At 40.9% G+C, this 11,078-nt stretch overlaps 1 protein-coding gene across 1 annotated transcript in view; it reads left to right on the forward strand.

The window, feature by feature from the left end:
* Positions 1 to 9,607, forward strand: part of LOC135324356 (angiopoietin-1 receptor-like) — a 71,231-nt gene extending 61,624 nt beyond the window's left edge. The window contains exons 12-19 of the mRNA XM_064500412.1: positions 647 to 940; positions 2,931 to 3,230; positions 3,801 to 3,958; positions 4,546 to 4,756; positions 5,685 to 5,795; positions 6,162 to 6,352; positions 8,606 to 8,719; positions 9,533 to 9,607. Coding sequence (XP_064356482.1) covers positions 647 to 940; positions 2,931 to 3,230; positions 3,801 to 3,958; positions 4,546 to 4,756; positions 5,685 to 5,795; positions 6,162 to 6,352; positions 8,606 to 8,719; positions 9,533 to 9,607 — 1,454 coding nt within the window. The remainder of the gene's footprint in view (positions 1 to 646; positions 941 to 2,930; positions 3,231 to 3,800; positions 3,959 to 4,545; positions 4,757 to 5,684; positions 5,796 to 6,161; positions 6,353 to 8,605; positions 8,720 to 9,532) is intronic.
* Positions 9,608 to 11,078: the final 1,471 nt, after the last annotated feature.

Genomic DNA, 11,078 nt, shown 5'->3' on the forward strand with positions numbered 1-11,078 from the left:
GAAGATACAGCCCGAATTGAATACTGAAATACAAAATAAATGAACATTCCAGTAGAAATTATCTAACGAGTGAAAGAGCTAGCTCCTTCTCATGGCTAAAAAGTGAACTTTACATCATTGGTCCAGTGAAGGGACCCTTTTGTTGACACCCACACCAAGGACTGTTGATAAGGTACTCTGAGCCTATCAACATCTAAGAGTCACTCATGTAATTGTTGCCAAATTTGGGGGGGGGGGGGGAGGAGGAGTTCCCTTTGTCACTCTGAGAGAAGGCATGTGATTGGGACCAGCTATTTTAGCTAGCATATCAGACCCTTGTTTTTGAACCTTCCTCTTTTTATTCCTCTGTACCACAAAGCTCATATCCCATTGCCTGAGAAAAAGATACATCATGCCATTAAAACCATTTCCAGTGTCCCAGATAAACAGAACAAAGCATTCACTTCTTGTGCTGAGCATGCTGCCTCAGCAGCAATCCATGTCTCTGCTAGGTCTAGAGAACCACATTAGAATGATGGCTTCATTTGGAACCAGCAGGCACTAAATCAGTCAGGCAGAACCAGATTCTTGATTAATACTAGCATGGGTGTGCAAATATCCAAAGGACATAAAATAATGTTCCCTCTCTCACTGTGGGTTCTCTAAGGTCTTCCTCCACCAGAAGGTCTCATTCTCCTTCTGAAAAGTATGACATCACTGAATTTGTCATGGCATCCTTTAACACCTAGGACAGAGGATGACATTCATATTGAGGTAGAAAGGAAGAGTGTGAATGACAATGGTGGTAAGAACAGTGTTATCACCCAAGTGCCAAGAAATGTGTCCACTCTGATCATTAAAGACCTTGAGCCCAGGCAGCAATATGTGTGCAGGGTATGGGTGAACACCAGGTCCCAAGGAGAATGGAGCAACCACCTATATGCATGGACTTTCAGTGACAGTAAGTAGCTGATTCACTTCCTTCTGTTTAATTCTTCCTTTTCCCCCAATGATCAGAATTTGACTATCATTTGATGACTCCATTAAATGTAATCCTCCTTTGTTCTGGTAACACACAGTTTCTGATGACCACTAATCATCATCGTCGTCATCATCAGCAGCAGCAGCAGCAGCAGTGTGCCCTTGCAGCAAAGGCGGCAAATCACATCCTGGGTTGTATTAGCAAGAGTGTAGCCATCAGGTCTATTGGACACTTGTGAGACCACATCTGGAGTGCTGTGTCCAGTTTTGGGCTCCCCAGTACAAGGAAGACATTGACATACTGGAGCGAGTCCAGCAGAGGGCCACCAAGATGATTAGGGTGCTGGAGCACAGGACGTACAAGGAGAGGCTGAGAACTGTGTTTATACAGTCTTGAGAAGAGAAGGCTGACGAGGGATCTTATTTCTATCTTCAACTACCTAATAAGAGGGAATAGAGAAGCCTGAGCCACACTCTTTTCAGAGGTGCACAATGACAGGATGAAAGGCAACAGGCACAAGCTGCACCATGGGAAATTCTAATTAGATATTAGGGAAGAAAATTCACCATGAGGGTGGTCAAATGACAGAACAGAGGCCCAATGAGGTTATGGGATCTCCATCCTTGGAGCTCTTCAGAACTTGACTGGAAAAGGCCCTGAGCAACCTGCTCTAATTGGCCCTTCTTTGAGCAGGAGGTTGGACTAGACACCTCTAGCGGTCCCTTCCAACCTACATGATTCTATGATTCTATTTTTAAGAGGGCAAGCTAAGTGACCAAACAAATTATTATCCTGGGAATTATCAGGCACTAAGAATATGTTTTCCAAAAATTGGAAAAAAACAAACAGAAAACTTGGATGCCCAGGCTTTCTATATTTCAGTGAGATTCATGCTTCTAACTCACTTAGGTGCTTTTTCACCTTAGAATGATGAACTCATAGAGTTCTATACTCCAAGCTATTTTGTTGTTCTAAAAAAATCTTCAGGCCCTGTCAATTCAGTTATGTCAATACTGAAAAAGTTGATACTTAGAGAAGATGCAATATGTTTTCAAGACCCTGAGAAAGAAGGGTAATTGAGTGTGCTGCACTGAAGGTCAATAAGCATGTTTGAATTCCCAAAGTGCATAGGAAGTGGTAAGAATAGTATCCTTTCATAATGGCACAACAGACCCTCTCCCTGAGGGCTGCTCACAGAGGTAGTGTGCCTGCCTGACAAGCACCACTTGCCAATACCATACACTGGAGAGGTGCACTACTCAGTAATGTGGCTCTGGACTACTTCTTTAATCCCTAAAGATCATGTGAGGAAGCCCTCACTGAGACCCTGACTTAGGCCCTGCACATATTTACAGAAATATCAATGGCTGTCATACACTATTTACCTGACCTCTGATGCCAACCTGCACTAAAAAACCCAAATGACTAGGGTACATTTTTCTGAGAGAAGATACTTATCTTAGCAGCTGTGGGTGTAGCCACAAGTCAAAGTCTTAATCCTGTTGATGATTTCCTGATGAAATTTTTGGGAATACTGGTATTGATTTCCTTCCTTTCTAAAACAGCCTGTAGCCTGACAGGGAATAATCCTCTGCAGCAGTGGAAAGTATGTAATCTTGGAATCACACGGGGGTGACAATTCAATATAGAAGTAAATGAACTGCTCTGCATTAATTCAAAGGCAATCATATTGTCCTTGCAGTACTGCCTGGAACATTCACTTCTTTTTCCAAGAACAGATGCATACTGAATGCTATTGGGACCGCTGCTGGAAGTATGCAGTACTGCAATATTGGTGACAATACAGCACATTAAGTTGTTTTTTTTTTTAATTCATTTTTCATAGCTTATAAAAAAAAATCTGATTCCATTTAAGACAGCAAGAACATTAAGGAAAGTATTTGTTCCACTGAGTGAAGGAGAAAAGAGTGGATGTATGCTAGGATATTTTGTGTGTGTTTATTCATAGGAATCCCTCCTGAACCATACAACATCAAGTTTTCTAACACCACAGACACATCCTCAGTCATCTCTTGGACAACTCCTGAAGGACGTTCCATCTCCTCCATCATCATCGGCTACAAAATTTATGGCAAAGCTGAATACAACCACATCAATATTATGATAAAGAATACCACCATTACTCAGTATCATCTCAAGGGTCTTGAGCCAAACACTGTATATCAGGTCCAGATTAGTGCCCAAAACAACATTGGCTTGAGCAACCCAAACACATCTTCTGAATTGAAGACTCTTCCAGAAACAAAAGGTAGGTCACTCCAGCATGTTGGACTCAGCACAAACCAGGGCAGGTGGTATAGACTAGCTAGATGAACAGAAATTTTAATATTTAATTTTTTTATTACTTTGATTTTGCTCTGATTTTTGACACACATCACACACAGACAGAACAGCCCCAGAGTTTGATCCTCAGCTCATTGCATGGCCTTGGCGAAATGACAACATACAGTGTTTGTGTGTCTCTACTAGTGGGTGCCCAACAGTCAATAAATTCATGGAGCTGAGGATAAGTAAGGATCACTGAATTTGACCTTCTAGATTACACTAGCCAGTGAATTTTATTAAGTTTACTCAAGTTGCAGAGAAGTTGCATGTTCTCAGCTCTGACTGAATACAAGGGCAGTTGCAGGTGCTCAGACATCTAAAAATCAGACCATCCAACATCTGTGCCATTTTTGGAAAGCAAATAGATACATTTCCATGCATTTATACTGTTTGTCTGTAAGATGAGAGTATTTACCTATGGTATATACTAACTCACAGCTCTCCCAGGATTAACTGGATGTAATTAAGACCCCTTTTTTTCCTCTCTCAACAGCTCTATACAAATCAAAAGGAGATAAAATGCTGCTTATTGCTATCTTTGGCTCAGCGGGGATGACCTGTATAACAGTCCTCCTGGCCTTTCTCATCATACTGAAATTAAAGCGAACCAACATCCAGCACAGAATGGCTCAGGCCTTCCAAAATGTGGTGGTGGGTTTCCAGTCTTCCTGTGTCAGTGTGGTTATTCATGTTGGTCTCATCATCCTCCATAGCTCTGCCTTGTCCTCAAAATATTTTCCCCACAGAAGTGTTCCATGGGCATGTATGACTGAAGTGGAGATATTTCCTCAAATACTGAAGAAGATAATTTTCTCTGTCTTTTCATACCATGTTTCTTATTTCCTCGTTCTTGTTATTGAGCCTGATTGGCATAGACTTCGGTCAATCCTAATTTGAATTAGATCTTACCTTGAAACTTAAAACTGGTTCTGAAAGCATTTTTACCTGTGAGTTTTTGCTCAGCCCCTTCAGTCTCCAAGATGATCATAAAATCGTTCAGGAGGCCTAAATCTACAAAAGTACAAGTTAGGAGCCTGATTGGTGGCTCTAGGCACAAGTGCTTGATGCAATCAGTGTCGGAAATAGGCATAAGTTCTACTTCACTCAATGTAAGCAAGAGATGGATCAGGCTCTGTATTTGTACACAGTGAATGCACATGCATACAGTCAGTGTAATCAAAGATTTGCTCAGTAAGATATAAACCACAGCTAATGTCATTTGCTTAATTCCATTACAGAGGGAAGAGCCAACTGTACAGTTTAATGCAGGTACTTTCACCCTAAGCAGGAAAGCTAAAAGCAGCCCAGATCCCACTGTCTATCCAGTTCTTGAGTGGAATGACATCAAATTTCAAGATGTGATTGGGGAGGGTAACTTTGGGCAAGTCCTTAAAGCACGAATTAAAAAGGATGGCTTACGCATGGATGCTGCAATTAAAAGGATGAAAGGTTGGTAAAAATCACAGACTCTTTGAGATTGAAGACCTGTTATTTTATTCCTGCCAAGTGCTGCCCTATCATAACAAATGCTTAATAGCCCCCCCACTAAAATAATTTTAAATACTCAATACTCCAAATTAATTTTGAAATCATATCATCTGTAATCAGAGCAAGATTTGTCTTGAGGGTTGTATTTCTGCTATGTGAAGTAACAATTCTATTTCCTTTTAATTACTAACAATTATTATTTATTGCTCAATTCGTACTGTAGTAGTAAGCACTGAACCTCATGTGTAAGTTTATCTGCTGTGTGGGAGCTATTAAAAGATATATTTCATAGTGATGTGGCACAGAGCTCACCTTGCGGCACAAAATTTGCTCATCTTGCCTTACTTTAGTAGTTCAGATAGCACTATACTATCAGGATCACTTAACTTTGTACTTAATGGGCATGATTGCCAAGATCCAGAAATACCCACAATAACTAGAATACTACAAGAATTGAGATATTTTTTCTTACAATTCTCTAGGTAATTATATAAGGAAATTAGGACAGACTCTAAATATGATGATCAACAAAGGTAAGCACCGGGTTCTGCGTATAGGCAGATATGATCAACAGCACACAACAGGAAGAATCCTTAGACTCCTAGATTTGCATGATCTGCTATAGGATGCTACATTCTCAAATAATAGAGGAAATGACGTGTGGTGCGCTAAGGCTTTTTTTTGGTGCAGATGGCTGCTACAGACATGGTTCATTTTAATTGAAAAAACATTAATATTTTATAAAGATTGATGTATCTTAGAGTCTTCCTCTTTCTTTAGGGATGAAGCAGTAGTACCCCAGGCAGTCCAAAGTCATCATAATTAACAACAATATCATCATAAATTCAGTTCAAAGAAAAACAAAAATGCATGTTTGCTTGATTTCCAGAGTATGCCTCAAAAGATGATCACAGAGACTTTGCTGGAGAACTTGAAGTTCTTTGTAAACTTGGTCATCATCCCAATATCATAAATCTTTTGGGAGCGTGTGAACATCAGGGTAAGAGACTTTTGGGTACATGTATTAAAAAAGTTAGTTATAAAAGAAATAATATAGCATATAGAACCACTGGTTTGTGAGCATGTCATATACAGTTCCTTTCTGTGACCTTGTGAATTGCAACATTTCTATTAAAAAGCCAAACAAACCTGGGTATGGAGCTACAAAACCACAAGAATCCTTCTGAAATTGATGACCACCAATAGCTCTAACTTCTTTTCTGTATCTGGAAATTATAGTGTTTGATATTTTTCCTTTCATCCGTTGTTTTTTTTTTAACCTACAGTAATGGAAATGCACAAATACTATTACTGATCATCTTTTTACCTTGTGATGTACTAATTATTGCTCTGATTTTTACATTAGGGTATCTTTACCTTGCTATTGAATATGCCCCCCATGGAAATCTGCTGGAGTTCCTGCGGAAAAGCAGAGTGCTAGAGACAGACCCAGCATTTGCTATCACCAACAGTACTGCCTCTACACTATCTTCTCAGCAACTTCTGCATTTTGCAGCACATGTAGCAAGAGGGATGGACTACTTAAGCCAGAAACAGGTCAGTGCTGAACTCCCTGCCTTTTGAGAGCACAACAATTTCTTTTTAGAGACTATGTATCTTAATGAAATCAAAATGTTTGAAATTTTAGCTTCTAGAATCATAGAATCATATAGGTCAGACAGGACCTCTGGAGGTCTCCAAACCCCCGCTCAAAGCAGGGCCAGTTAGAGCAGGTTGCTCAAGGCTGTGTTCAGTCAAGTTTTGAATATCTCCAAGGATGGAGGTGCTACAACCTCTCTGGGCCCCTGTTCCAGTGTTTGCCCAGCCTCATGGTAAAATTTTTTTCCTAATATCTAATTGGAATTTCCCATATTCCAACTTGTATACATTGCCTTGTGTCCTGTCACTGTGCACCTCCAAGAAGAAGAGTCTGTCTGTGTCTCCTCTACACCCTCCCATTAGGTAGTTGTAGACAACAATAAGACTCCCTCCCCCCAACCTTCTCTTCTTAAGGCTGAACAAACCCAGGTCTATCAGCCTTGCCTCCTTCCACATGCTCCAGCCCCCAACCATCTTGGTGGCCCTCTGCTGGACTTACTCCAGTATGTCCATGTCATTCTTGTACAGGGGAATGCAAATCTGACCACAACACTCCAGATGTGGTCTCACAAGTGCCAAACAGAGGGGAAGAATCATTTCCCTCAACCTGCTGGCTCCACTCTCGCTAATATAGCCCAGGATGTGGTTGGCCTTCTTTGCTGCAAGGGCACACTGATGACTCATGGTCAATTTGCTCTCTACCAGGACCTCCAGGTCCTTTTCTGAAAAGCTGCTTTCTAATCAGTAAGCCCCCAGCCTGTCCTGTTGCATGGTACAAGTCCCAGGTACAGGACTTAGCATTTGCCTTTGTTGAACTTCATGAGGTTCCGGTCAGCCCTTTTCTCCAGTCTGTCGAGGACACTCTGAATAGCAACCCTGCCCTCCAGAATATCAACCCCACCACTATCCTTAATTTGGTATCACCTGCAAACTTGCTGAGGGTGCACTCTGTCCTGTTGTCCAGGTTTTTAATAATGGCATTAAACAGTATTGGACCTAGTATTGACACCTGAGGGATGCCACTAGTGACCAGACACCAGTTGGACTTCGTAACACTGATCACAAGTCTTTGGGCCCAGCAATCCAGCCTGTTTTCCACCCACATTATAATCTGCTTATTCAGTCCATATCTTACCAATTTGACTATAAGGATACTATGAGAGATAGTGTCAAAGGTTTTGCTAAAGTCAAGGTAAACAACATCCACTACTGTCCCCTCATGCACTGAGCCAGTCATTTAATTATAGAAAGCAATCAGGTTGGTCAGGCATGATTTACCCTTGGTAAATCCATGATGGCTGTTCCCAGTCACCTTCTTGTCCTTCACATGCTTGTAAATGGCTTTCAGGAGGATTTCCTCCATAATCTCCCCAGGGCCTGAGGTAAGATTGACCAGCCCTAGGACCCCAGATCCTCCTTCTTGCCCTTCTTGAAGATGGGTGTGAAATTTGCTTTTTTTCCCCAGTCATCAGAAACCTGTCCCAGTAGCCATGACCTTTCAAAGATGATAGAGAACAGCCTCACAATGGCATCAGCCAGCTCTCTCAGCATCCTTGGATGCATCCCACCTGGTCCAATGGACTTGTATATATTCAAATGGCTTAAGTGCTCCCTAACTCAATCCTCCTTTACTGTAGGTAATGCTTCACTCTCCCAGACTCTGCTACTAGATTCAGGGACCTGAGAGCAGACCTTACCAGTGAAAACTGAAGCAAAAAAGTCATTGAGTACCTCAGCTTTTTCCATGTCCTTTGTCACTAGGCCCCCTGCCCCATCAAGCAGTGGTCCCACGTTTTCCTTAGCCTTCCTTTTGCTGCCGATGTACATACAGAAGCCCTTCACATCCCTGATTAGTTCCAGTCCCAGCTGGGCTTTGGCTTTCCTAACTCCATCCCTGCATGCTTGGGCAGTGTCTCCATATTCCTTCCAGGTAGCCTGTCCCTGCTTCCACCTTCTGTATACTTCCTGCCTGATAGACAACCATATTTTGGGGGGGGGGTCATTTGGCCCACTTCAAATATTACATCATGGAGAATCATGTAAGAAATATTAGAAACTTACAGTTGATAGTGTAACTACTTTCTTCTTTTGCCAAAAATTAATAAAAAACAAAAGTTTTCCTTTGGTTTTGGGTGTCTACAGTTTTCAATATAGAATTAATATATGCAAAGCTCATGGCTACCATGATAATTTCAATTTTTTTAATTTAAGTTTATTCATCAAGACTTGGTGGCAAGGAACATCTTGGTTGGAGAAAACTATGTTGCAAAAATAGCTGACTTTGGCTTATCAAGAGGTCAAGAAATTTATGTTAAGAAGACCATGGTAAGGTTCAAACCAAATTAGTATAGTCTATTTGTTTTCCTTATTTCTTATTTTCATATAAACAAAACTGTATATTTATATCTATTATTATAACAAATTACATATATTAAAATGCTATTTATATTAAATGTTTAGTATTATAAATATGTATGTAAACAAATTCTATAATATGCATTTATAAAACTATTCATATATAATATAAATGAAAACTAATTCTATTAATATAGATGATGATAAAATAATTACATTTATAAGCCAGTTATGAGACTCAAGCAAATTATATTATGGAAATATATATGAATGCATATGTGTGTGTATGAACATAGCTATGAAAATTAAGCTTTTATGCCAGAATTTGTTCAGCTGAGGTGAGGTGATCTAATTCTAATGATCAGGGCCCAAGTTAACAAAATGACGATCAGAGGCATACGAAGATCTGTAGGGAGAAAAGAAGAAACTGTCAGAGGTAATATTCCAGAAGCAGTGAGTTATATGCCTAATAAACCTCATGCAAATCCAGACCATGAATAATAGCTCATGGTCAATAGACCAGGAATGCTTAGAGATATCAAGACATCACTCAAACAGGATCATTTCTAAGTTTTGTTAGGTTTAATGTGAGCTGTACACCTGGAAACTGAATGTACAACTCAAGTTGTGGAACACCTAAGAAAATAACTCTACTTAATAATGTTGACTTATACAAATTAAGCTTTCAATAATATAACTACTGTAAACAATCTGTACAGTATAATTTTTTATCCCAACTACTAACATAATTGCTAATAAATCAACTCTGATAACAATTTCCAGGGACGGCTTCCAGTGCGATGGATGGCAATTGAATCATTGAATTACAGTGTTTATACCACAAACAGTGATGTGTAAGTACAGTTGTTCAAGTTTGGCTGTGTTTAATAAAGATATGTTTAGCAATATCAAAGAAAGTCTGATAGCTGGGGTGAGACACTCACTCATTTAACTCAGAAGACAGAAGGGGGCTAGTCAATATGCTCAAGGGCAGAGCAGCCATTCAGAAGGCCCAGGACAGGCTGGAGGAACAGGCCAAGAGTAACCTCATGAAATTCAACAAGGACAAATGCCAAGTCCTACACCTGGGAAGGAAGAACCCCTTGCAACAACACAGGCTGGAGAATGACTGGCTGGGGAGCAGCTCTGCTGAAAAGGACCTGGGGGTCTTGGTAGACTGCAAGCTGAACATGAGTCAGCAGCGTGCCCTGGCAGCAAAGGCAGCCAACAGCATCCTGGGCTGTATGAACAGGAGCATAGCCATTAGATCAAGGGAAGTGATTATCCCCCTCTACTCAGCACTTGTTAGACCACATCTAGAATACTGCATCCAGTTTTGCCCCTCCCCCTCCCCAATACAAGATAGACACTGATAAACTGGAGCAAGTTCAGTGGAGGACCACCAAGATGGTTGGGGGCTGGACATCAGGAAAAAATTATTTGGAACAGGTCGCCCATAGAGGTTGTGGCATCTTTATCCTTGGAGGTTTTCAAGACCCAACTGGACAAAGCCTTGAGCAACCTGGTCTGAATTCAATGTTGACCCTGCTTTGAGGAGGTTGGACTAGAGACCCCCTGAGGTCCCTTCCAACCTCAACTAGTCTATGATTCTACTTGCCATTTCCTGACTAAAACAGTTATTCTAGGCCTTCCAAAGATTCAGCAGAACTTTGGCTTCAAACCAGAAATGCATCTAAATTAGTACCCCAATCCAAAGTGCTTGTGGACTTTAAAGAAGTTCAGATATTGATTCTCCCTAGAAACTATCCTTTTTGTTGTTGTTCTGTGGTTTCTTTTTTCAGAGCAGTCTATTACTGGCTCCATGCCATTTGTTCACTTACTTTGTGTAAGTTTGCTGATGCAATTTCCAGAATTACAGAATAATTCAGGGACCTCAGTCTCTAGTCCAACCTCCTTCTCAAAGTAGGGTCAGCAATGAGATTAGACCAGGTTACTTAGGGCTTTATCCAGTTGGGTCTTAAAAATCTCCAAGGATGGAGACTACACAAGCTCTCTGGGCAACCTGTTCCAATGCTTGACTGTCCTCATGGTGAAAAAGCTTTTCTTTATATCCAGTCTGAACCTCTCTTGTTTCAACTTATGCCTGTTGTCTCTCATCCCACCATGTACCATGTGAAGAGGCTCTCTGAAGAGCTTGGCTCCATCTTCTCGATAACCTCCTTGTAGGTATTGGAAGGCAGCTATTATGTCTCCCCAAAGCCTTCTCTTCTTCTGAACAAGCCCAGTTCCATCAGCCTCTCCTCATAGGACATGTGCTCCAGCCCCCTGACTATCTTGGTGGTCCTCCACTGAACTCACTCCAGTTTAT

This window comes from Dromaius novaehollandiae, chromosome W (assembly GCF_036370855.1).
Source record: "Dromaius novaehollandiae isolate bDroNov1 chromosome W, bDroNov1.hap1, whole genome shotgun sequence".
Lineage (NCBI taxonomy): Eukaryota > Metazoa > Chordata > Aves > Casuariiformes > Dromaiidae > Dromaius > Dromaius novaehollandiae.